The sequence below is a fragment of the Salvelinus alpinus genome, chromosome 2, assembly GCF_045679555.1.
Source record: "Salvelinus alpinus chromosome 2, SLU_Salpinus.1, whole genome shotgun sequence".
NCBI classification, from domain to species: domain Eukaryota; kingdom Metazoa; phylum Chordata; class Actinopteri; order Salmoniformes; family Salmonidae; genus Salvelinus; species Salvelinus alpinus.
The window spans coordinates 101,822,195-101,848,529 of record NC_092087.1 but is presented as its reverse complement, the minus strand read 5'-3'; the positions used below and the strand labels follow the sequence as shown (position 1 = coordinate 101,848,529).

The 26,335-nt window shown below is 42.6% G+C and overlaps 3 protein-coding genes across 14 annotated transcripts in view; 1 reads left to right on the top strand and 2 right to left on the bottom strand.

Annotated features, from left to right (window-relative positions):
* Positions 1–5,410, bottom strand: part of LOC139551999 (uncharacterized) — a 16,491-nt gene extending 11,081 nt beyond the window's left edge. The window contains exon 1 of the mRNA XM_071363341.1: positions 5,405–5,410. Coding sequence (XP_071219442.1) covers positions 5,405–5,410 — 6 coding nt within the window. The remainder of the gene's footprint in view (positions 1–5,404) is intronic.
* Positions 1–10,050, top strand: part of LOC139546469 (piggyBac transposable element-derived protein 4-like) — a 226,838-nt gene extending 216,788 nt beyond the window's left edge. For 3 of the 5 annotated variants that reach the window (XM_071354904.1, XM_071354896.1, XM_071354913.1), the window contains 2 exons: positions 5,600–5,714; positions 7,789–10,048. In XM_071354904.1, the coding sequence (XP_071211005.1) occupies positions 5,600–5,714; positions 7,789–9,562 (1,889 nt within the window). In that variant the 3' untranslated portion in view covers positions 9,563–10,048. Of the gene's footprint in view, positions 1–5,599; positions 5,715–7,788 lie in introns of all 5 variants that reach the window. The other 2 variants (XM_071354885.1, XM_071354878.1) reach the window with 1 other exon arrangement.
* LOC139546522 (zinc finger protein ZFP2-like) overlaps positions 1–26,335 on the bottom strand; it is a 415,728-nt gene that overhangs the window by 44,456 nt on the left and 344,937 nt on the right. For 3 of the 8 annotated variants that reach the window (XM_071355054.1, XM_071355012.1, XM_071355021.1), the window contains exons 2-3: positions 18,674–18,771; positions 18,361–18,538 (exon numbers count right to left, since the gene is read on the bottom strand). The exons of 1 other annotated variant lie outside the window; for it this stretch is intronic. In XM_071355054.1, coding sequence (XP_071211155.1) covers positions 18,361–18,538; positions 18,674–18,771 — 276 coding nt within the window. Of the gene's footprint in view, positions 1–16,434; positions 16,826–18,360; positions 18,539–18,673; positions 18,772–20,018; positions 20,677–26,335 lie in introns of those variants that run through there. 4 more of the 8 variants (XM_071355038.1, XM_071355048.1, XM_071355109.1 and 1 more) reach the window with 3 other exon arrangements.

Sequence of the window (26,335 nt, the reverse complement as noted above, 5' to 3'; positions counted from 1 at the left end):
TTAGAGAAGCAATAAAACTGGCCTTATTTTTATTTTATTTATTTATTTAACCTTTATTTAACCAGGTAGGCAAATTGAGAACACGTTCTCATTTACAATTGCGACCTGGCCAAGATAAAGCAAAGCAGTTCGACACATACAACAACACATAGTTACACATGGAGTAAAACAAACATATAGTCAATAATACAGTGAAAAAATAAGTCTATATACAATGTGAGCAAGTGAGGTGAGATAAGGGAGGTGAAGGCAAACAAATATATGTATAAATAAATAAAAATATAAAAAAAGACCATGGTGGCGAAGTAAATACAACACAGCAAGTAAAATAAAAAATAAAAACACTGGAATGGTTGGTTTGCAGTGGAAGAAAGCGCAAAGTAGAGACAGAAATAATGGGGTGCAAAGGAGCAAAATAAATAAATAAATACAGTAGGTAAAGAGGTAGTTGTTTGGGCTAAATTATAGATGGGCTATGTACAGGTGCAGTAATCTATGAGCTGCTCTGACAGCTGGTGCTTAAAGCTAGTGAGGGAGATAAGTGTTTCCAGTTTCAGAGATTTTTGTAGTTCGTTCCAGTCATTGGCAGCAGAGAACTGGAAGGAGAGGCGTCCAAAGGAAGAATTGGTTTTGGGGGTGACTAGAGAGATATACCTGCTGGAGCGCGTGCTATAGGTAGGTGCTGCTATGGTGACCAGCGAGCTGAGATAAGGGGGGACTTTACCTAGCAGGGTCTTGTAGATGACCTGGAACCAGTGGGTTTGGCGACGAGTATGGAGCGAGGGCCAGCCAACGAGAGTGTACAGGTCGCAGTGGTGGGTAGTATATGGGGCTTTGGTGACAAAACGGATGGCACTGTGATAGACTGCATCCAATTTATTGAGTAGGGTTTTGGAGGCTATTTTGTAAATGACATCACCGAAGTCGAGGATTGGTAGGATGGTCAGTTTTACAAGGGTATGTTTGGCAGCATGAGTAAAGGATGCTTTGTTGCGGAATAGGAAGCCAATTCTAGATTTAACTTTGGATTGGAGATGTTTGATGTGAGTCTGGAAGGAGAGTTTACAGTCTAACCAGACACCTAGGTATTTGTAGTTGTCCACATATTCTAAGTCAGAGCCGTCCAGAGTAGTGATGTTGGACAGGCGGGCAGGTGCAGGCAGCGATCGGTTGAAGAGCATGCATTTAGTTTTACTTGTATTTAAGAGCAATTGGAGGCCACGGAAGGAGAGTTGTATGGCATTGAAGCTCGCCTGGAGGGTTGTTAACACAGTGTCAAAAGAAGGGCCAGAAGTATACAGAATAGTGTCGTCTGCGTAGAGGTGGATCAGAGAATCACCAGCAGCAAGAGCGACATCATTGATGTATACAGAGAAGAGAGTCGGTCCAAGAATTGAACCCTGTGGCACCCCCATAGAGACTGCCAGAGGCCCGGACAACAGACCCTCCGATTTGACACACTGAACTCGATCAGAGAAGTAGTTGGTGAACCAGGCGAGGCAATCATTAGAGAAACCAAGGCTGTCGAGTCTGCCGATGAGGATGTGGTGATTGACAGAGTCAAAAGCCTTGGCCAGGTCAATGAATACTGCTGCACAGTATTGTTTCCTATCGATGGCGGTTAAGATATCGTTTATGACCTTGAGCGTGGCTGAGGTGCACCCATGACCAGCTCTGAAACCAGATTGCATAGCGGAGAAGGTATGGTGGGATTCGAAATGGTCGGTAATCTGTTTGTTGACTTGGCTTTCGAAGACCTTAGAAAGGCAGGGTAGGATAGATATAGGTCTGTAGCTGTTAGGGTCAAGAGTGTCCCCCCCTTTGAAGAGGGGGATAACCGCAGCTGCTTTCCAATCTTTGGGAATCTCAGACGACACGAAAGAGAGGTTGAAGAGGCTGGTAATAGGGGTGGCAACAATTTCAGCAGATAGTTTTAGAAAGAAAGGGTCCAGATTATCTAGCCCGGCTGATTTGTAAGGGTCCAGATTTTGCAGCTCTTTTAGAACATCAGCTGACTGTATTTGGGAGAAAGAGAAATGGGGAAGGCTTGGGCGAGTAGCAGAGGGGAGGGCAGTGCTGTTGTCCGGGGTAGGGGTAGCCAGGTGGAAAGCATGGCCAGCCGTAGAAAAATGCTTATTGAAATTCTCAATTATAGTGGATTTGTCGGTGGTGACAGTGTTTCCTATCTTCAGAGCAGTTGGAAGCTGGGAGGAGGTGTTCTTATTCTCCATGGACTTTACAGTGTCCCAGAACTTTTTTTGAATTTGTGTTGCAGGAAGCAAATTTCTGCTTGAAAAAGCTAGCCTTGGCTTTTCTAACTGCCTGTGTATATTGGTTTCTGGCTTCCCTGAAAAGTTGCATATCACGGGGGCTGTTCGATGCTAATGCAGAACGCCATAGGATGTTTTTCTGTTGGTTAAGGGCAGTCAGGTCAGGAGAGAACCAAGGGCTATATCTGTTCCTGGTTCTAAATTTCTTGAATGGGGCATGCTTATTCAAGATGGTGAGGAAGGCATTTTTAAAAAATGACCAGGCATCCTCTACTGACGGGATGAGATCAATATCCTTCCAGGATACCTCGGCCAGGTCGATTAGAAAGGCCTGCTCGCTGAAGTGTTTCAGGGAGCGTTTGACAGTGATGAGTGGAGGTCGTTTGACCGCTGACCCATTACGGATGCAGGCAATGAGGCAGTGATCGCTGAGATCTTGGTTGAAAACAGCAGAGGTGTATTTGGAGGGCAAGTTTGTTAGGATTATATCTATGAGGGTACCCGTGTTTACGGAATTGGGGTGGTACCTGGTAGGTTCATTGATAATTTGTGTGAGATTGAGGGCATCAAGCTTAGATTGTAGGGTGGCTGGGGTGTTGAGCATGTTCAAATTTAGGTCGCCTAGCAGCACGAGCTCTGAAGATAGATGGGGGGCAATCAGTTCACATATAGTGTCCAGAGCACAGCTGGGGGCAGAGGGTGGTCTATAGCAGGCGGCAACGGTGAGAGACTTGTTTTTAGAGAGGTGGATTTTTAAAAGTAGAAGTTCAAATTGTTTGGGAACAGACCTGGATAGTAAAACAGAACTCTGCAGGCAATCTTTGCAGTAGATTGCAACACCGCCCCCTTTGGCCGTTCTATCTTGTCTGAAAATCTTGTAGTTGGGGATGAAAATGTCAGAATTTTTGGTGGTCTTTCTAAGCCAGGATTCAGACACGGCTAAAACATCAGGGTTGGCAGAGTGTGCTAAAGCAGTGAACAAAACAAACTTAGGGAGGGGGCTTCTAATGTTAACATGCATGAAGCCAAGGCTATTACGGTTACAGAAGTCATCAAAAGAGAGCGCCTGGGGAATAGGAGTGGAGCTAGGTACTGCAGGGCCTGGATTCACCTCTACATCACCAGAGGAACAGAGGAGGAGTAGGATAAGGGTACGGCTAAAAGCTATGAGAATTGGTCGTCTAGGACTTCTGGAGCAGAGAGTAAAAGGAAGTTTCTGGGGGCGATAAAATAGCTTAAAGGAATAATGTACAGACAAAGGTATGGTAGGATGTGAATACAGTGGAGGTAAACCTAGGTATTGAGTGATGATGAGAGAGATATTGTCTCTAGAAACATCATTGAAACCAGGTGATGTCATCGCATATGTGGGTGGTGGAACTGAGAGGTTGGATATGGTATAGTGAGCAGGGCTAGAGGTTCTACAGTGAAATAAGCCAATAAACACTAACCAGAACAACAATGGACAAGGCATATTTACATTAAGCAGAGGCATGCTTAATCGAGTGATCAATAAGGGTCCAGTGAGTAGAGGTTGGTTGGGGTCACGGCGATCCAGACAGCAGGCCGGGTAGATGGCTATCGGTAGCAAGATAGCAAAGCAAGATAGCATATCAAGATAGCGTTTCCGTCGGTAGGTTAGTGGGGTTCCGTGTGGTAGAGGGGATCAATCCAAATTGGCAAAATAGATATAGTGACCCAAGAAAAAATAAAATAAATAAATAATAATAATAATAATAATAATTGTCCGATATACTTATTCAGATAGCAGCCGATAAGACAGCTAACGATTAGCGGGCCCCAGATGAGCGTTCAGGTAACGTCGGGACGGGGGTGCCAGTTGGATAACTCCCTCGGGCAGATAACGCCGCCAGTCAGTCGTGAAGGCCCGGTGGGGCTCCGTATCTGCAGCAACAACAACAAAAAACGGGTCCGGATAGGTGACTGTAGCCCAGGAATGGCTGATGGAACTCCTCAGCTGGCTGGCTCCGGAATAAATTACGTTTGCTCCGGGATCGACGTAAGCCAATAGTCACACGGTTTGCCGCTAGCTAGCTGCGAAATCAAGGTGCAAATGTCCAGAGCCTGCGGCTGAAATCCGGTGATGAAGTAGAAAAAAAAATCCGGTGATGTGGTAGTGAAAAATCAGTCCTATATGCTCTGGGTTGATATCGCGCTTGCAGACTGGCAGGTATTGGCCCGAGCTGAAGCTGGCTGGTGTCCGAGTTAAGGGTGAAGACCGCAGCAGTGGCTAACTGACTACTAGCTAGTAGCTAGTTATCTGGCTAGCTTCTGATTGGGGTTACGGTTCTAAAGTATAAAAGAAATAGCAGATCCGTACCACATTGGGTGAGGCGGAATGTATATTCAGTTCCTAAATGGAAAGTGAAATTAAAATATATACGAAATGCATACGAAAAAAAACGAGGACTATTTACGCGGGACAAGACGGGACAAGACAAACACACGTCCGACTGCTACGCCATCTTGGAAGAGGTCTTTAGACCAGTTGAGTGTCTGGAGCATCAGCATTTGTGGGTTTGATTACAGGCTCAAAATGGATCAATTAGCCTTTTAAAATGATAAACTTGGATTAGGTAACACAACGTGCCATTGGAACACAGGAGTTATGGTTGCTGATAATGGGCCTCTGTACGCCTATGTAGATAATCAGCCATTTCCAGCTAAAATAGTCATTTACTACATTAACAACTGTGTTTATGATCAAATTTATGTTATTTTAAATTGACAAAAAATAGCTTTTCTTTCAAAAACAAGGACATTTCTAAGTGACCCCGAACTCTTGAATGGTATTGTATATCCTAACACCATCCATGTTGTAAACAGTGTTCTGCATGAATTCCGACTCAACATCCAACAATTTTATGAAATCTAATTTTGTTAGAAGTCTAACATTGTTTAACATGGTCAAGTTCGGTTTCTGTGCAATCTTCAGACACTCTAGAAGGCAACCAAACTTGTTTCATCATTCTACATTATGTATTGGCTATACAACACCTGAATTAGCCCATGAAGGGTCTTGGTCCAATGACCACCTATCGTTTTGAAACCTAGCTAGATAGCCAATGAGCTGGGCTTTCCAGCAGTATGTGAACGCCGTTTGTAGGACAAACAGCCATCATGCTAGAGCTGTGCACAACAGAGTTCATTCTCTGGTGAAAGTAAACAGGACGCACTGTAGTTTACGTTTCACAGCAGTTCCTTCTCTTCTACAAACTTCTCAAATCTGAAAAAGTTAAACATGGCTACTAAGAGTGGAAAAGCTAAATCTCAGTCCAAGTATAAACATTTTGATGTTATTATTGAAGAAATTGACCAGGAGAGTGACACAGAAGGAATGGATGAGGACTCTGTGAGTGACCACAGTTATGATTCCAGCGCGGAAGAAATGTTTTTGGAAGGAAAAGATCCACTTTTAGACCAGTAAGTAAAATAGGTTTTTGCATCTCATGCTAATGCAGTTCTTTAAAAGGTCGCATATTCATTTGATATTATTTATTTATTTATATATATTTATACACACAGTCGAAGTTTACATAAACTTAGGTTGGAGTCAGTATAACTCGTTTTTCAACCACTCCACAAATTTCTTGTTAACCTCACTAGGGTATGTGGGACGGTAGCGTCCCACCTCGTCAACAGCCCGTGAAACTGCCGGGTGCCAAATTCAAAACAGAAATCCCATAATTTAAATTCCTCAAACATACAAGTATTTCACACTATTTTAAAGATACACCTGTTGTAAATCCAGCCAAAGTGTCAGATTTCAAAAAGGTTTTACGACGAAAGCACACCAAACGAATATGTTAGGTTAGAGCCAAGTCACAGAAAAATACAGCCATTTTTCCAGCCAAAGAGAGGAGTAACAAAAAGCAGAAATAGAGGTAAAATGAATCACTAACCTTTGATGATCTTCATAGGACTTAGGACTTCATGTTACACAATACATGTATGTTTTGTTCGGTAAAGTTCATATTCATATCCAAAAATCTGAGTTTAGGCGGGACGCTACTGTCTCACTTGGCCAAAAGCCAGAGAAAATGCAGAACGCCAAATTCAAATGAATTACTATAAAAATCTAACTTTCCTTAAATCACACATGAAAGATACCAAATTAAAGCTACACTGGTTGTGAATCCAGCCAACATGTCAGAATTCAAATAGGCTTTTCGGTGAAAGCAAACAATGCTATTATCTGAGGATAGCACCATTGTAAACAAAGAGAGAGAAGCATATTTCAACCCTGCAGGCGCGACACAAAACGCAGAAATAGAAATATAATTCATGCCTTACCTTTGACGAGCTTCTGTTGTTGGCACTCCCAATATGTCCCATAAACATCACAAATAGTCATTTTTTTTCGATTAATTCCGTCAATGTATATCCAAAATGTCCATTTATTTGCCGCGTTTGAGCCAGAAAAACACCGGTTCCAATTTGTGAAACGTGACTACAAAATGTCTCAAAGGTTACCTGTAAATGTTGGCCAAAAATGTCAAACTATTTTTGTAATACATCTTTTGGTATTTTTTTACGGAAATAATCGATAAAGTTGAAGACAGGATGATCTGTGTTCAATACAGGATTAAAACCAACTGTAGCTAGCTTTCTGGTCACGCGCTTCTAACAAACAGGACACTTCGAGTGACCCTCCTTCAAGATGGCCGTACTTCTTCATTACACAAAGGAATAACCTCAACCAATTTCTAAAGACTGTTGACATCCAGCGGAAGCGGTAGGTCCCTTTAAAAATCTGGTTCCCCAATGAAAACTCATTGAAAAGAGAGTGACCTCAAAAAAAAATCTGAATGGTTTGTCCTCAGGGTTTTGCCTGCTAAATAAGTTCTGTTATACTCACAGACATGATTCAAACAGTTTTAGAATCTTCAGAGTGTTTTCTATCCAAATATATCATAATCATATCTTATCTTCTGGGGATGAGTAGCATGCAGTTTAATTTGGGCATGCTTTTCATACAAAATTCCGAATGCTTCCCCCTACCCAAGAGAAGTTAACTGCCTTGTTCAGGGGCAGAATGACATATTTTTACCTTGTCAGCTCTGGGACTCGATCCACCAACCTTTGGGTTAGTGGCCCAATGCTCTAACCACTAGGTTACCTGCCGCCCCAAGGTTCCACATCATCAAGCAACATGGTCTGTTTGGTGCTGTTCCATTCACTCCATTCCATTGTTATATAAATAGCCATTAGAGGCTGTTGAGGGGAGGGCGGCCCACAACAATGGCCGGAATGGAGTAGAATGGAACAGCACCAAACAGACCATGTTGCTTGATACCATTCCACTCACCCCACCCCGGCCACCACTATGAGCCGTTCTCCCCTGACCAGCCTTATTCACCATTGATAAACACACACTTCACCGTCGTGATTATGTTCCCTCTACTCTATATAATAGACATCTGTTTATTTTACGTGTCGATACAGGGCTCATCTGTAGAAGTATTCTTACTGATTGTTTTTTCTTACACGGTGCCAGGGACTCGGATGAACAATGGGAACCCACAATGTCAAGGTGTCCATCCCCCACTAATTCAGACGCTGAAGCTGGTTCATCCAGCCGGACCCCTGCTGTCTCCTGCTCCACACCTTCCCCCGCCCGGCCATCTAGAGGTGTGAAGAAGCCAGCCCAGAAGCGGAGGAGGCCCAGTGAACCAGCGGCAACTACCACCGAGGCAGAGGACCGTTGGCACACTGTGCTAGAAGATGATGTGGAGCCACTTCCACCAACATTTAGACCGAAAAGGCAGCCAGGACCTCAGCTGGACAAGACTGTAAAGTACAGCCCCCTTCATCTTTTCCAGATGTTTTTCTCCTTGTCAGTTCTTGATTCGCTGGTTTCTAACACCAACAAGTATGGGGCTAAGACACTAGCAGGCAAGAAAGAGGCATGGAACCCCATTTCCGTCCAAGACCTGTACTGTTACATCTCACTGGTTATTTACATGGGGATTGTGAAATGTAAAAACCTCAAGGACTACTGGAGAACGTCAACACTCTACCAACTGCCTTTCCCCTCCACTGTCATGTCTTCTAACAGGTTTCTGACTATCTCGCAGGCGCTTCATATCAGTGACCCACAAGTTGACGACGACAATGACAAGAAGAGAGGCACAGCAAGCTTTGATAGGCTCTGCAAAATCAAACCTCTCTACCCCAGCATGGTTGAGGCCTGCAAGACCCATTTTCAGCCCAACCAGAACCTGTCCATAGATGAGAGGATGGTAGCCTCAAAGGCTGGAATTGGCCTCAAACAATATATGAGTAACAAGCCAACAAAAGGGGGGTACAAACTGTTTGTTTTGGACGATTCTGTGTGTGCCTACACTTGGAATTTTTTTGTTTACGAGGGGAAATCCATCTCAGCCACCGGTAAGGGACTTAGTTATGATTCCGTTATGGAATTATTAGATTTTCAACTGCTGGGGACGGGCTACAAACTGTTTGTGGACAACTTCTACACAAGCCCTACCCTGTTCACAGACCTGAGGAAGCTGAATGTGTGGGCTTGTGGCACCATTCGTCCCAACAGAGTGGGTTTTCCCAAAACAAAAGTCAACGACATGCCTAAGCGGGCTGATAGGGGTACCATGCGATGGATTCGTAAAGATGACCTGCTCTTTGTAAAGTGGATGGATACCAGAGAGGTGGTCATGTGCTCCAGTATCCACAAATCGTACAGTGGCGATCACGTCGTCAGGCGTGTGAAGGACGCTAATGGGGAACAGACCACTAAAAATGTTCCCATTCCTGCTGCTGTGAAGGATTACAACAAGAGCATGGGAGGTGTGGACCTGTCAGACGCTCTGATAGGCTACTACAATGTTCTCCACAAGACAACGAAATGGTACAGAACATTGTTTTATCATTTCATCGACATTGCTGTGGTGAATGCATTCGTCCTCCAGAAGGAAATGGCTAAGAGCTGTGGACAGACCTCCATGACACAGCTAGCCTTCAGAAAGCTGCTCATCCAGGAGCTTGCTGGCTACGGCACAAAGTCCACTGCAGCACCTTCTGCCCCCTCTACCTCTGTCCCTTCTGCTCCTGCCACCAGTGGTGTTCACATGGCCAAATTCATAACTGCAGACATAAATGTGCCTCGGGGCAAAAAGGCCACAGCATGGAGGCGTCGTTGTGTTCTTTGTCACATGAAGTCCCCCATCACCTGCACGACTTGTTCGGTTTGCCTCTGCTTTACAGCAGAAAGAGACTGCTTTGGGACTTGGCATCAGCAGCGCAATATTGTGTAGAGGACTGAGGATCTTCCAAATACTGTCATTCTAAAGTTGTTTTATTTTATTTTTTACTTTGTGTGGTTTGTGGTGTTGTTCAACAGTGACATTGGATCCCTGGGCTGCTAACTTGGCCCTTAAATGTTTCACTTCTGTGTTTGGAGATATTGGATCAGCATTCTTGTCACATTTCCCGTTAGTACCTTTTATGTAGGGAAGCTAATGATCCATCATTTATGACATTCCTGGGAGTGTGTAGACGAAGCATTTTTGTATTTTCTATGTAGTTATTTTCTTGAAAAAAATCAATTCGGCCATTTGGGCAACTCGTGTGGGACACCTGGGTGACTTCATACTAAATGTCATGTAACTCGCTCATTCTTGAAGTTATCAGTCTGACTTTGCACATGTACTGTTGCCCTGTTGTGGACAACATATAAATGACCCCCAGCGTCCTATATCAATGTATGTCCTTTCTTTTGCATTTCAAAGATTATCAAATAAAAATTGTAAACATGTTTATTTTGGTTTTTATCTTTTACCAGCTGTGTTATATTCTCCTACATTAATTTCACATCTCCACAAACTTAAGTGTCCCCTTTCAAATAGTATAGAATATGCATATCCTTGCTTCAGGTCCTGAGCTACAGGCAGTTAGATTTGGGTAATTTTAGGTGGAAATTGAGATGAAGGGTCCTATCCGGAAGAGGTTTTAACCTGACCCAACCATTCTCCTCCCTCTCCTGCTGGCTTTCGCAGATTGTGCCATTACTCTCCTGAAGTTGCCGCATTGACCAATCATGTCAATGAGAAGCTATACAGAGCTGTCCACATTGTTACAACATTTGGGAGGCGCATGGCGGTGCAGTACGGAGCTCCATTTGGCCTCTGGAGGCTGAGACCAAATTTTTGGATAAGCATACATTGGATTTTAGTCTTTTTTTTAGGATTAGTTCAGAGGGTGCAAATACAAGGCCTTCGGAAGTATTCAGGCCCCTTGACTTTTTCCACATTTTGTTACGTGACAGCCTTATTCTAAAATATATATTTTTTAAATAATCAATCTACACAATACCCAATAATGACGAAGTAAAAACAGGTTAACATAAAAAATTACAAATGGAAATATCACATTTACATAAGTATTCAGACCTTTTACTCAGTACTTTGTTGAAGCACCCTAGGCAGCGATTACAGCTTCGAGTCTTGGGTATGACCCTACAATACTTTCTTAAAGTATGGGTCGCGACCCTGATAATGGTGGGTCGCGATGTGTCAGTGTACATTTATAATTGTTCACAACACCACAAAAATTGCAAATAAATTCAAACCTGTTTTCGCTCTGTCATTATGGGGTATTGTGTGTAGGGAAAAAAAGATTTAATAAATTTTAGAATAAGGCTGTAAGGTGAAAGGTCAAGGGGTCTGAATACTGTATGTGCCAAGTTAAAATATTCCCAAGAGACATGTTCTAAACTCTGCTTTTGGCTCCTCAGCAACTTTGCAGTGTTGTGTTATTTCTATTAGCCCAGAACGTTTGTTGTGTTATTACATACAGCCGGAAATAACATTTGGATATCAGAGCAGCGGTAACTCGCCAGCATTACGACCAGGAATACAACTTCTCAGAATGTGATCCTTTGTTCGTACCCCCCAGGGCTCGTCGCCGACGGCAGAGAAGAGGTATTCCGAGTGGACTTCTAGTCAGACTCAGGAGGCGGGCACACCATGTACAAAGAATAATAATGCAATTTAACCAGTGATGGATGGTGACGAAAATAATGACATCACCAGTAGTCATGTTAAAGTTTTCAATATTTTATTGGTGGAGTTGATGTATTTGCATGTGGCTGTGCATTATATGATGCCTGAATAGGAAACAGTCTGATCGTGACTACTGGTTTTCTTAATAAATTATTGATCAAAACCTTCTTTGGGGTTAATTCCAAATATCTACTTGCATTGCTTGGTAGTGTATTCGCATAGTATGATACATAAATAATAACATTTAAGTCAAATAAAACAAACAGTATTATCCTGAATTCAGACGTGAATAACATTTTTGTTATCACATCAACAAAACCTTTCAGAATGTACCTGTTTTCATTATAGAATGTGCTACCTGTCCCAGACCTGCTGTTTTCAACTCTTTATGATCGGCTATGAAAAGCCAACTGACATTTATTCCTGATTATTATTTGACCATGCTGGTCATTTATGAACATTTTGAACATCTTGGCCATGTTCTGTTATAATCTCCACCCGGCACAGCCAGAAGAGGACTGGCCACCCCTCATAGCCTGGTTCCTCTCTAGGTTTCTTCCTAGGTTTTGGCCTTTCTAGGGAGTTTTTCCCAGCCACCGTGCTTCTACACCTGCATTGCTTGCTGTTTGGGGTTTTAGGCTGGGTTTCTGTACAGCACTTCGAGATATTAGCTGATGTACGAAGGGCTATATAAAATAAACTTGATTTTATTTGCTAGCAAGCTGCCGATCTGTCTGAATCAGTAGCCTTGTGTCGAACGGTCCCGTCGACTAGATTATACGTCACGCAAGAAACAACTTGAAAGAATCATCTGCTGACTAGTTTGGGTGACGCAGTTTGGGAAAATGTTAATTACATTGTTTATTCTTGCTAACAACTTAATACAACAAAATGACCAGAGCTGTTTTTACTGCCCCACAGGAGGCATTTTGCCATGCTGTCATTGTAAATACGAATTTGTTCCGAGGCTGCTGTTCATGCTGGGAATGTTGATTGAAGTATGGTCAACTAAGAAAACTATCATTTCTATAGTAGATTTTGATCACACAATAAACATTGGACATACTCAGAAGTAAATGCAACACCTTTTCATTCCATGTCATTAATTTTACTACTTTCACAGGAAGTTATGCTACACTGCCTACAGGAAGTTATGCTATACTGCCTACAGGAAGTTATGCTACACTGCCTACAGGAAGTTATGCTACACTGCCTACAGGAAGTTATGCTACACTGCCTACAGGAAGTTATGCTATACTGCCTACAGGAAGTTATGCTATACTGCCTACAGGAAGTTATGCTACACTGCCTACAGGAAGTTATGCTACACTGCCTACAGGAAGTTATGCTATACTGCCCACAGGAAGTTATGCTACACTGCCCACAGGAAGTTATGCTACATTGCCTACAGGAAGTTATGCTACACTGCCTACAGGAAGTTATGCAATACTGCCCACAGGAAGTTATGCTATACTGCCTACAGGAAGTTATGCTACACTGCCTACAGGAAGGTATGCTACACTGCCTACAGGAAGTTATGCTACACTGTCCACAGGACGTTATGCTATACTGCCTACAGGAAGTTATGCTACACTGCCCACAGGAAGTTATGCTACACCGCCAACAGGAAGTTATGCTACACTACCTACAGGAAGTTATGCTACACCGCCAACAGGAAGTTATGCTACACTACCTACAGGAAGTTATGCTACACTTCCTACAGGAAGTTATGCTATACTGCCTACAGGAAGTTATGCTACAACGCCAACAGGAAGTTATGCTACACTACCTACGGGAAGTTATGCTACAACGCCAACAGGAAGTTATGCTACACTACCTACAGGAAGTTATGCTACACTACCTACAGGAAGTTATGCTATCCTGTAGGTAGTGCCCCCGGAGTCTCTTCATGGAAGAGCCCACCTGCACTCAGCTGGTCAGGTGCCTTAACAGGAAAAGGATATGACATCACACAGGGAGAAAGGCAGGAGCAGTGGTGCCCTGTATGTCCAAGGTGTCTCTGGGCCAGATGACTGTAAAATAACTTTGTGACCACTGCTGAGGTAAAAAAAAAAAAGCCATACAAATTTGCTTGATTGATTGTATAAATATTAGTCCTATTACCAGTCAGATAGGAAGTAGCAGTGAAGTCCTACTACCAGTCAGATAGGAAGTAGCAGTGAAGTCCTATTATAAGTCAGAATAGGAAGTAGCAGTGAAGTTCTATTACCAGTCAGGTAGGAAGTCGCAGTGAAGTCCTATTACCAGTCAGATAGGAAGTAGCAGTCCTACTACGACACAAAATGTCACCTGTGGATATTGATCCAACACCACGTATTCAAACCAGCCCACTGGGCACAGACGTGTTGAACGTCTAGTTTCTCTTTACATTTCTTTGAGTCGTCAACTAAAGTGGATTCAACATGAAATCAACACAAAATGTCACCTGTCATTGGATTTAGGTTGCCAGTTCGGTGAAAAATAAAACATACCTGATATTCATGGCTTTTTACAAATCCAATCAGGTTCCACATTGATCAAACATCACATGGATTTGTTTTGTTGAAATGACGTGGAAACAAAGTTTATTCAACCAGTGGGAGGCTTGTAAATGACCCCAGGAAAATAAAACAAAGAACTCTTCATTGAGACAATGATAAAAAGCAATCCGTGGGAGAGTTGAGGTGGATATTATAAAATAAGGATCTGCTGGAGTCCAAGTCAAACCAAGATTCTTTATTTCTGAGCTCAGAGAGAATAACAGTTACACAGCGCAGTGTAGACAGTCTGAATTCCTGAAGCATTGGGTGATGGGCACATATCTTAATAGTTTCCTGTTCCTGGGAGGGATATTATTCATACAAGGACACAGGTGCAGCTGGTTTGCAACACTGGATGATACACAAGGTTAGTCACATACTCAGTTATGTCCAAGAACAGGAGATTATAATAGGTCAGTTTCACAAGGTTAGTCTGTGGTGGTTAATTGCTGTATTACCAAATGAGGAGAGACAAAGTTCACACACCAGTCAGTTATACTTAAACTACATCTTTAATAATAAGATCTTTGCAATAGCAATGACTTTCAACAATTCACTATTTCTAATGAACCGTTGAGAGTGGCAACACAATGGCTACTGAGATCTTTTATAGCAAAGATCCACCCCCTAGTCGACATAAACCACAGATATTAGGAACAGTTTACAAAGTGAGACTTTATAATGAGAAAGGAGTATTCCGTAGCCAGATAGCATTCGCTATAATTCATCATTCAGTTTGGTCCCTAAGACGAGGTTCTAATCTCGTTCCTGGTACTTCATTGCACAAAACCACCAACTCATCCAATGGCATAACTCAATTGTCAACTCTAGATACTCCCATCTCAAGTAAAACCCCTTCTTGACCCCACTCCTGGACAAGCTCACTGAGGGGAGTGAGCCTCTAGGTCATACACTATCCCAGGATAAGTGCAACATCGGAGAGGCCATACAATGGTTCCAGACACTGCCATACACCTCCCCCCAATGCCAAAGGAGGGAGTGACTTGCGCACAGACATTGTGGAAACCAGTAAGTGGTTCCCCATTAATCACACCATCCCTTCACATAGTTTAACAGATACATTCACATATGAAGACAATGTTCCCTCCTGTCCTCTTCCCTTCCTGATATTCTGCATAGCACCAGGGACATGTGAAAGACAAGCCTGACCTCTCCCCTCTCTGGGACCCAGGTGACTGAGCCCCAGCTGAGGGAAGAAGTGCAACTGCCAACACCAGAGTCCGAAGGGATACATTCTAATAACAAGTATATCACATGAGCATATTATGCAGATAAGACATCTTAATTATCTATGTTACCCAACTAATTCTGATTCATCCACCACAAGTCACATACTCAGATATGTGGACACATACAATTAACATTTTGCATTACAGAGTCTGTGAACATTTTCATTTCATTAAATCATCAGTGGGCCAACATTGCAAATGTAAACAACGGAACAAATGCATCACATCCAAATATCACTGTATTATCTGTAGTGCTGGAGGAAAGACACCCAGATAAACACAGAGTTTAAAAAAGGACCATTTAAACACATGGAATCTGATCTACTCTATATTCAAACTGACATACTCCATATACAATTTGTTTTCTAATAAAAACATACAAATATATGTTTGAGTAGACTGTGTACAATTGAATTTCTTATAGTAAAAACAAGTAAACACATTCTCAGTCAAGAACATAAGACAATGGGAGCAGTGTGTACGCTCTCTGATGAATTTTAAGTGTATATGATGTGAATTACAAGTTTACACACTAGGATAAGTAATTCTTCTCTCCTGTGTGGATTCTCATATGTTTTGTAAGTGACTGTGATGAGTAATATGTCTTCCCAGTCTGAACATTTGTAAGGATTCTCCCCTGTCTCATTTGTTCTTTCAGGCCTCCTAAATAGGTAAAACGCTATGAACTCTGGGAGCAGTGGTAAGGCTTCTCCCCTGCGTGTGTTCGCTCATGAACTCTCAAGCTTTCTAAAAGGCTAACACTTTCCACACAGGGCGCAATGGTATGGCTTCTCAAATGTGTGTAATTTGATCATGGGCTTTCAGGTTTCCTGAATGGCTAAAACTCTTTCCACACTGAGCACAATGGTATGGTGTCTCCCCTGTGTGTATTCGCTCATGAGCTTTGAGGGCGTCTAACCGCTTAAAACTCATTCCACACCGGGAGCAAGGGTGTGGCTTCGCTCCTGTGTGTATCCTCTCATGTCCTTTCATGCTACCTAAATGGGTAAAACTCTTTCCACAATGGGAGCAGTAGTAATGCTTCTCCCCTGTGTGCAGTCTCAAATGTTCCTTCAGGCTTCCCGAATGGCTAAAACTCTTTCCACACTGGGCGCAATGGTATGACTTCTCCCCTGTATGTATTCGCTCATGAACTTTTAGGCTTCCTGAATGGCTAAAACTCTTTCCACACTGGGAGCAATGGAAAGGCCTCTCCCCTGTGTGTGTTCGCTCATGAGCTTTCAGATTTCCTAAGTGGCTAAAACTCTTTCCACAATATCAATGGAAACATGATGAACAGCTCAGTTTCGAGTCTCATAGCAAAGGGTCTGAATACTTATGTAATAAGGTATTTCTGTTTTTTAATAGATTTGCAAAAAATTCTAAAATCCTGTTTTCACTTTGTCATTAAGGGTGTAGATTGATGAGGAATATATATATATTTAAATCATTTTAGAATCAGGCTGTCACGTAACAAAATGTGGAAAAAGTCAAGGGGTCTGAATACTTTCTGAAGGCATTGTATATAGCCATGTTATAAAGTATGAAAAGGCTTGTTCATTCACATGTCATGAAATCACTATGACATCATCATATTTGTATATGTTTTATGGGTTGAAAAAAAAGCCATAACTAATAAAATAACAAATTAACTGGCAAAGTAGCAGACCAAGGCTCGTATCCAGCAATGTCACGAGTCACATTTTTGCAGCGGTTTCAGTACAGCACTACAGGGAGAGAGGACAAACTCCAATGGACTAGTTTCAATGTATGGAATCACTTAGCAGTTTCTGGATTTTGGGGAAACTTCTCATTTAAAGCATCAGACTCCATAGTAATTCATCATTAGAAGCTACAGTCCTCCTTTAAGACTCCATAATGTTTCATCATTAGATGCTACAGTCCTCCTTTAAGACTCCATAATGTTTCATCATTAGATGCTACAGTCCTCCTTTAAGACTCCATCATGTTTAGAATGTGTCTAGAAGCGCTACTCTATCTATTCTACTCTTATCTTTTCGGTTTTAATAATATTTAATAATAATAATACTAATAATGTTATAATAGGTAATAACTAACTTGAATAACTAGTGTTAATACCTGCCTGGCGCCCCAACAAAATCTTTCTTTACCCCCCTCTAACAATACCGCTACAGAATTAGCATAGTAGGTCCATGTAACTTAAGGTCATCTGAAATATTTAGGACTAACTAACTATTCCTTGCCACCCATTCTGAAACTAACTTTAGCTCTATGTTAAGTGTTGCTGTCATTTCAGTTGCTGTGGTAGCTGACGTGTACAGTGTTGAGTCATCCGCATACATAGACACACTGGCTTTACTCAAATGTCATTGGCATGTCGTTGGTAAAGATTGAAACAAGCAGGTGCCAAACAGCTGCCCTGGGGAATTCCTGATTCTACCTTGATTTTGTTGTACAGGCTTCCATTAAAGAACACTCTCTGTGTTCTGTTAGACAGGTAGCTCTAGGGCGGCAGGTAGCTTTGTGGTTAGAGCGTTAGGCCAGTAACCAAAATGTTGCTGGATCGAATCCCCGAGCTGACAAGGTAAAACTCTGTCGTTCTGTCCCTGAACAAGACAGTTAACCCACTGTTCCTAGGCCGTCATTGAAAATAAGAATTTGTTCTTAACCAACTTGCCTAGTTTAAATAAAGGTTACATTAAAAAAAAAGCTATTTATCCACAATATAGCAGGGGGTGTAAAGCCATACGCCATACGCAGACTATGATCGATAATGTCAAAAGCCGCAATGAAGTCTAACAAAACAGCCCCAACAATATTTCTATCGTCTTCAACTTCTCTCAGCCAATCAATCATTTGTAAGTGCTATGCTTATTGAATGTCCTTCCCTATAAGCTGAAAGTCTTAGTATTAGTTATTTAATTAACAGTGTCTTGAATTTAGTTTGTCTGTTCAACAGTCTTGTAAAGATAGGGGTTTTGATTGGGACAGACAATGTAACATCCATAATGTTTTAAGGAAAAGTTTTTGTAAAACAAGCACCTTACATTGGATCATCTTTTAACTTTCTCTCTAAAGCCAACTTTCATCCCGGTTTAATATGGTCTATTAGTTTCTCTCTTTTCATTGGCAGAATCCTTTTTCAGTGTTATGATATTCATAACATCCATATCCACCAGTCTATATTCATGACAACTAACAGAACTCTGCTGGTTGTCCTGGTAACAGATACCAGTGGGCAGATCTATTGTATTTGTTCAAACTAAACTACAGCACTTACTTTGATGAGTTAAATCTGATCCTTTCTTCTCTTCTCCTCCTCTCACAGTTCCACTCAGCCCTGTTGTTTTCCTGCAGTCCACCAGCAGCACAGACAACCTCTTCATACCCAGCAGTAAGGCGCTACCGGGAAAGGCACGACAAGGGGACTCCGGGAGAGAGGAAGGGCTAGCGTTGTCCTGGTAATCATAAAGAGGGGACACAGACACATATCTTTATGGATGCTGAAGCCACTGTTGTCATGAAGTGCTTTACAGAAACCCAGCCCAGACCCCGATAGAGCAAGCTGTATGCTAGAACAAACCAAGCTGTACCATCTGGTGTTCTGATCTGGAGAGATTCTTCTCTGACTCGTCAGCATCAGGATGTTGTTGAGGCTCCCCAGAGGATCCACGATAGTCACGTCTCTCTCCTGTGTGAACGAGAACAGCAAACAGACGTAAACTTATGACCATCTATTACAATCAAGAGGCATGAATATGTCTAAAATGGCCTTTTTCATCATGATTTTGTCAAATATTGTTTGTGTTGCAAATGTATAGGGTCAATTCCAATTCTCTCCACTGGGATTCTCTGCCTCTAACCCTATTACAGGGGCTGAGTCACTGGCTTACTGGTGCTCTTTCAAGCCGTCCCTAGGAGGGGTGCGTCACTTGAGTGGGTTGAGTCATTGACGTGATCTTCCTGTCTGGGTTGGCGCCCCCCCTTGGGTTGTGCCGTGGCGGAGATCTTTGTGGGCTATACTCGGCCTTGTCTCAGGATGGTAAGTTGGTGGTTGAAGATATCCCTCTAGTGGTGTGGGGGCTGTGCCTTGGCAAAGTGGGTGGGGTTATATCCTTCCTGTTTGGCCCTGTCCGGGGGTATCATCGGATGGGGCCACAGTGTCTCCTGACCCCTCCTGTCTCAGCCTCCAGTATTTATGCTGCAGTAGTTTATGTGTCGGGGGGCTAGGGTCAGTTTGTTATATCTGGAGTACTTCTGTCTTATCCGGTGTCCTGTGTGAATTTAAGTGTGCTCTCTCTAATTCTCTCTTTCTCTCGGAGGACCTGAGCCCTAGGACCATGCCTCAGGACAACCTGACATGATGACTCCTTGCTGTCCCCAGTCCACCTGGCCGTGCTGCTGCCCCAGTTTCAACTGTTCTGCCTGCGGCCTGTTCACCGGACGTGCTACCTGTCCCAAACCTGCTGTTTTCAACTCTCTAGAGACCGCAGGAGCGGTAGAGATACTCTTAATGATCGGCTATGAAAAGCCAACTGACATTTACTCCTGAGGTGCTGCACCCTCGACAACTACTGTGATTATTATTATTTGACCATGCTGGTCATTTATGAACATTTGAACATCTTGGCCATGTTCTGTTATAATCTCCACCCGGCACAGCCAGAAGAGGACTGGCCACCCCTCATAGCCTGGTTCCTCTCTAGGTTTCTTCCTAGGTTTTGGCCTTTCTAGGGAGTTTTTCCTAGCCACCGTGCTTCTACACCTGCATTGCTTGCTGTTTGGGGTTTTAGGCTGGGTTTCTGTACAGCACTTTGAGATATCAGCTGATGTACGAAGGGCTATATAAATACATTTGATTTGATTTAGAATGCCCCGTTAAAACAATACATTATTTCAAGAACTTCATTGTGCCCCTGTTTTTAAGACAGTACTCACTGTTTGTAATCCGATCTCCAGCCTCCTCCTTTTTCACTCCGAAAACGTCTTTCTCCTCTTTTATTGAGATAGCCTCCTCTTCCTCTTTTACTCTAAAAGGTTCTTCCTCTTCTTTCACTGCATTCTCTTCTTTCAATGTTATGGCATCTTCCTCCTTTTTGATTCTGAAAGCTTCTACCTCCTCCTCTTCCACTTTGACAACCTCTTTCCCATCTTCCTCTTTCACTGTAATATCATCCTCTTCTTCTTTCAATGTGATAGCTTCCTCTTCCTCCTTTTTCATCCTGAAAGCTTCTTCCTCTCCTTTCATCAGAGCTTCTTTCTCCGTCGAGCTTAGTGAACTCATGCTCCGGTCGATTAGCCTAGTGCATTATCAGTTTACCACATTTGCTAATTTAACAAGCAAATTACGTTTAAATGAACTAGTAGACAAGTAAACAGAATTATATTCAAAACACTAAGAGTAAAATACACAAGATTGGTCTAAAGCGCTTCAAAGTTTCGGTTTTTAGGTTCGCTAGCAAACCACCACGTTGGTTGAATCAGAAGCCTTTTGTCGCTGTTGAAGAAGCCTCCAGTTCCGTCCACTAGATTATACGTCACGCAAGCAGCATCACCTGAAAGACTCAAATCGCCATCTGCTGACTGGAGTGGGTAACGCAGATTGGAAAAATATTATTTACAATGTTTATTCTTGCAAGCAATGTCATGAGAGGTAATAAGAAATAAAAAAACAGATGTTATGTTTTCTCTTCCTTCTTACAGCCAATACTTTCCTCCAGGGCTGACCTGCCCATTAGATAGGATTAGGTGACAGATTAAAGAGTTTTCATTTTTATGTCATAGTTATTCTGAACCCACTGCCTGCAAGTCGTCTAAATTAGCCTAAGTGATTTGTATTTTCCCTCAAGTTTCTGAAGAGGAAACAGCCCGGAAATGCCCCTGTCTGAGTGCACTTGTCTACCACTATGTGTAGCTGTTAGCGATGATGCTAATGACAACCATCTTCTGGTTGATGGAAAAGCTTTCCCCAAAAACCTTGTCAATTAAATGTTAACTACAAAGTAGTCTATGCTTACCTGGCAGAATAATATCATGATTATTTGCATCAATCCAGTTGAGATTTGTTCAGCAGACTCTGCAATCACATGTGTGCTACAGAGACACCACTAACCAAGCAAGGCTCTTGCTGGTGCCACTAACATTAAAGGGTATCTACACACAAAAATGAAAATTTCTTAGATTTTTCTCAGACTTCAAAAGTGGTCTCCTGATGTGGTTTAAGTATTGTTGTGGACTTAGAACATCCAACGTTGTTGTTATTCTATATTTATATATATATATATATATATTTATTAAAAAAAGGAGATAGAGATGTTATAGAGCAACATAAGAGATATTGGACTGTAGCAGCTAGCTAACTGGCTACTGATCAACCTATTGTGTGGATTGAACATTCATATTGGACTGTAGCAGCTAGCTAACTGGCTACTGATCAACCTATTGTGTGTATTGAACATTCATATTGGACTGTAGCAGCTAGCTATCTGGCTACTGATCAACCTATTGTGTGTATTGAACATTCATATTGGACTGTAGCAGCTAACTAACTGACTACTGATCAACCTATTGTGTGTATTGAACATTCATATTGGACTGTAGCAGCTAACTAACTGGCTACCGATCAACCTATTGTGTGTATTGAACATTCATATTGGACTGTAGCAGCGAGCTAGTCAACTACCAACTACCATAGAGCTCATATACTCTCTGATGCCAAGTCTAGACAGGATCATCCCTCAGAGGTCCCCACTCTACTCACCGTATGTGTAGTGATGTCCAGTCAGTAGAACCTCATGAAGGTACATCACCACAACATGCTGCATTACAGATCTCTTGAACAGAGATGCCTTTGAACAATGCCTATGTTGTAGCCATACCTCTGGTGGATTGAGCCATCAAGCCCTCCGGAGGTGTCAGATCCTTGCTACTATAGAACCTCATGAAGGTATTTTTTTATTTGTATTTATTTCACCTTTATTTAACCAGGTAGGCCAGTTGAGAACAAGTTCTCATTTACAACTGTGACCTGGCCAATATAAAGCAAAGCAGTGCGACAAAAACAACAACACAGAGTTACACATAAACAAATGTGCAGTCAATAACACAATAGAAAAATCTATGTACAGTGTGTGCAAATGTAGAAGAGTAGGGAGGTCATCTCAAGGACTCAAGGACTGGAATCATCTCAAGGACTTCATCAAACTGACACTAGTGGAAGTCGTCTCGAGAATTCCAGAAAAATCTGTTTGGTCCTACGCAATGTATATATTTCACTTATACACTAACTTCATCCGTGCCGAGGATGATGCCTGGATAAAAAAGGATTTTCCTCATTGGCTGGCTGTTCTGGAGCAGCCAGGACCTTCTGCCTGAAACTGAAGTGCTGTGTGTTATTAAAGCATGTACAGTTTAGGTCCTTCTTTGTTGAACAAAGACAACTGACATCCCCAGACATCAGCTCACCAGGAGCCATGGTGATGACCTGGTGTATTCTCATGGTGGAGGGCACCGCTTTTATGGGTCTTGGCATCATCTCCATCGCACGTTCAACATCGGCACTCTTCACACAGAACAGCTTCACTGACGTGTTTGTCTCATGGAGGCCTTGTAAAGCTCCTGTGCATCGCTGATATCACGGCCCTTAGCCACCAACCTGTCTGCCGTTCTCTTCAACATTCATGATGTGGACTTAGTAGTCAAGTTCCTCAGTGCTCCTTTCCTCTCCTTGCTTCTTTTGTATGCTGTTCTCCACTGTTTACGCTTCTGATGCTGGTCTGTCTCACTTAATAAATCAATTATCTTTTCTTTTTCCCCCTGAATCTTGCCCAACTCTCCTACCACCAGACTGTAGACTGAGGGACAGAGCTAAATTGTGTGATTTTAATCAATAATCATGCATTTATTTGATAAAAATAATTTCTCAACAAAATAACACAAATTTATGTTTGCATTAAATTATGTGCACATTTTAATATTAATTTCTCAGGTAAAAATTCATTGAAACACCTGGGGGACATGAAACAATTGCGATAATAAAGTTTAAATTCATTCTATATTTATTTAAATTCATTTATACTGGACAATTCAATTTATAAACAAAATCAGTCAGTGGGACTGAAATATTACCAGAGCTCAAGAATGACCCAAATACTGTTAGAATATAATTGTTTTCTCTGTCTGTTATTTTTTCACATCTAAATGTGGCCATACAACTCCCTTAAAGTGAAGGTAGCTAAATGTAACCACATGTAACATATGGATCTGCATTAGTATAGCATCACAAGTCCCAATGCAAAGTTACACCTCTCTTTTCTATTTTTAGAGTACATCAAACCGATCAGAATTCCAAAGAATGCCGAAGTCATGTCAGAAAGTTTTTTTACAGGCTGTGAAGTAATATGGAGGACCCGGCTAGCCAGCCTATTCCCTACAATGTAAACTCTGACCGAAATATCTTCAAATAGATCACTTCAAATTAAACCAAATCGTGTGCACTCATGACTAGTGGTTTCAATAACATCTTCAGCCAACTTACAAGCAAATACTTTATGAATTGACGGTTACAGACAAGCTTGCAAGGTTGTTAGGCAACTAGCCTGCTAATGTTAGCCCTACCAGGCCTACCTACTTCAGCTCTGCATGAGTCAGCCAGTGGCTATCAACACCTAGCTAGCTCTAATTTACAGCTTTAATAGCAAATTGAGCCACATTAAAGTAAACCAAAGTTTTGTAAATACACAATGCCATCTAACCAGTTATCAAATCATGTTACATGCAGTTATGTTAGCCAGCCAGCTAACATTAGCTATTTTAACCTGATAGCCGAGCCAGCTAACTAGCCTAGCTAGCCAACCACCACAGTAAGTAGTAAGTAGCAAGCCAGAGCCCAACATTGTTAACAACTCGAGACCAAGTAGCACAGGCAGGAGCCCACAGAACACAACTAAAACTAAACCAGCACATCAAAAGCGAAGAAAGCAGAGACTTACAGATTGACGGACCATCTGATGGTATAAGAGTGGCTGAGTTACTGAAGCGAGAGGCAGGGAGAGAAGTGCTTCTAAGAGAGATGTCGTTTCACCTGGCCAAGGGAGAGTCAGTGAGGCGGGTAATTAGGGTGACCACATGTCCCGGACAGTCCCGCACAATCAAACAATCATGTCCTGCATTTTATCAACAAATTCAAACACTACTAATTTAGAAAAAAAGGTTGATTTGTCCCGTGAAACAGTCTGACATTTCCGACCTGTCTCTTGCAGTCACGTTGCACTTATGAAAATAGACACTGTATATCATAAGGATGTGATAGCCTTAGCCTACTGGTGATGTTAATCCTTAAGAGTCTATTGAAGCACCTGTGCGTCAATCTAAGTAACATAGTAAAAAAAAAATCCCCATCCAAATCCATCAGTTTAAGATAAAGATCTGTTTTGTTGCATGGGCTGCGTCTCAATCCATCACATCTGCAAATGTCGGCCTTCCGCCTGTGAGGTGGAAGGTGGTCGCTACAGCGGTTTTTGTCAGACCATAAGACATCCCAAATATCGGGTCTTGTCACGGAAAAATGTCTGTAGCATCCAAACCGTTTGAGCTACAAAATAAAATAGAAAAGGGGAGACTCACCAACATAACGGTGTTCTCTATGTTGCTCATCGGAACTCGTTCGAAGGTAACCTATACACACAAATGGAAGTACGGAGGTAGTTTTGTGCCCCCAAAAATAAGGGGTTAAATATATGTAAAACAATATATAAAATATTACCTGAGCTTTCTTATATCGCCTAGATATAGGACAGACACTTCAAAACCTTATTCCTTAAAAAATATATAAATATTTTCTTCCAGTTATCAACGTGTTTATCAATGCATTTCTATGGGCAATATCAGTAAAGCCCAAATTCAATATTTGATTTAAATATATATATATACACTGCTCAAAAAAATAAAGGGAACACTTAAACAACACAATGTAACTCCAAGTCAATCACACTTCTGTGAAATCAAACTGTCCACTTAGGAAGCAACACTGATTGACAATAAATTTCACATGCTGTTGTGCAAATGGAATAGACAACAGGTGGAAATTATAGGCAATTAGCAAGACACCCCCAATAAAGGAGTGGTTCTGCAGGTGGTGATCACAGACCACTTCTCAGTTCCTATGATTCCTGGCTGATGTTTTGGTCACTTTTGAATGCTGGCGGTGCTTTCACTCTAGTGTTAGCATGAGACGGAGTCTACAACCCACACAAGTGGCTCAGGTAGTGCAGCTCATCCAGGATGGCACATCAATGCGAGCTGTGGCAAGAAGGTTTGCTGTGTCTGTCAGCGTAGTGTCCAGAGCATGGAGGCGCTACCAGGAGACAGGCCAGTACATCAGGAGATGTGGAGGAGGCCGTAGGAGGGCAACAACCCGGCAGCAGGACCGCTACCTCCGCCTTTGTGCAAGGAGGAGCAGAAGGAGCACTGCCAGAGCCCTGCAAAATGACCTCCAGCAGGCCACAAATGTGCATGTGTCTGCTCAAACGGTCAGAAACAGACTCCATGAGGGTGGTATGAGGGCCCGACGTCCACAGGTGGGGGTTGTGCTTACAGCCCAACACCGTGCAGGACATTTGGCATTTGCCAGAGAACACCAAAATTGGCAAATTTGCCACTGGCGCCCTGAGCTCTTCACAGATGAAAGCAGGTTCACACTGAGCACATGTGACAGACGTGACAGAGTCTGGAGACGCCATGGAGAACGTTCTGCTGCCTGCAACATCCTCCAGCATGACCGGTTTGGCGGTGGGTCAGTCATGGTGTGGGGTGGCATTTCTTTGGGGGGCCGCACAGCCCTCCATGTGCTCGCCAGAGGTAGCCTGACTGCCATTAGGTACCGAGATGAGATCCTCAGACCCTTTGTGAGACCATATGTTGGTGCGGTTGGCCCTGGGTTCCTCCTAATGCAAGACAATGCTAGACCTCATGTGGCTAGAGTGTGTCAGCAGTTCCTGCAAGAGGAAGGCGTTGATGCTATGGACTGGCCCGCCCGTTCCCCAGACCTGAATCCAATTGAGCACATCTGGGACATCATGTCTCGCTCCATCCACCAACGCCATGTTGCACCACAGACTGTCCAGGAGTTGGCGGATGCCTTAGTCCAGGTCTGGGAGGAGATCTCTCAGGAGACCATCCGCCACCTCATCAGGAGCATGCCCAGGCGTTGTAGGGAGGTCATACAGGCACGTGGAGGCCGCACACACTACTGAGCC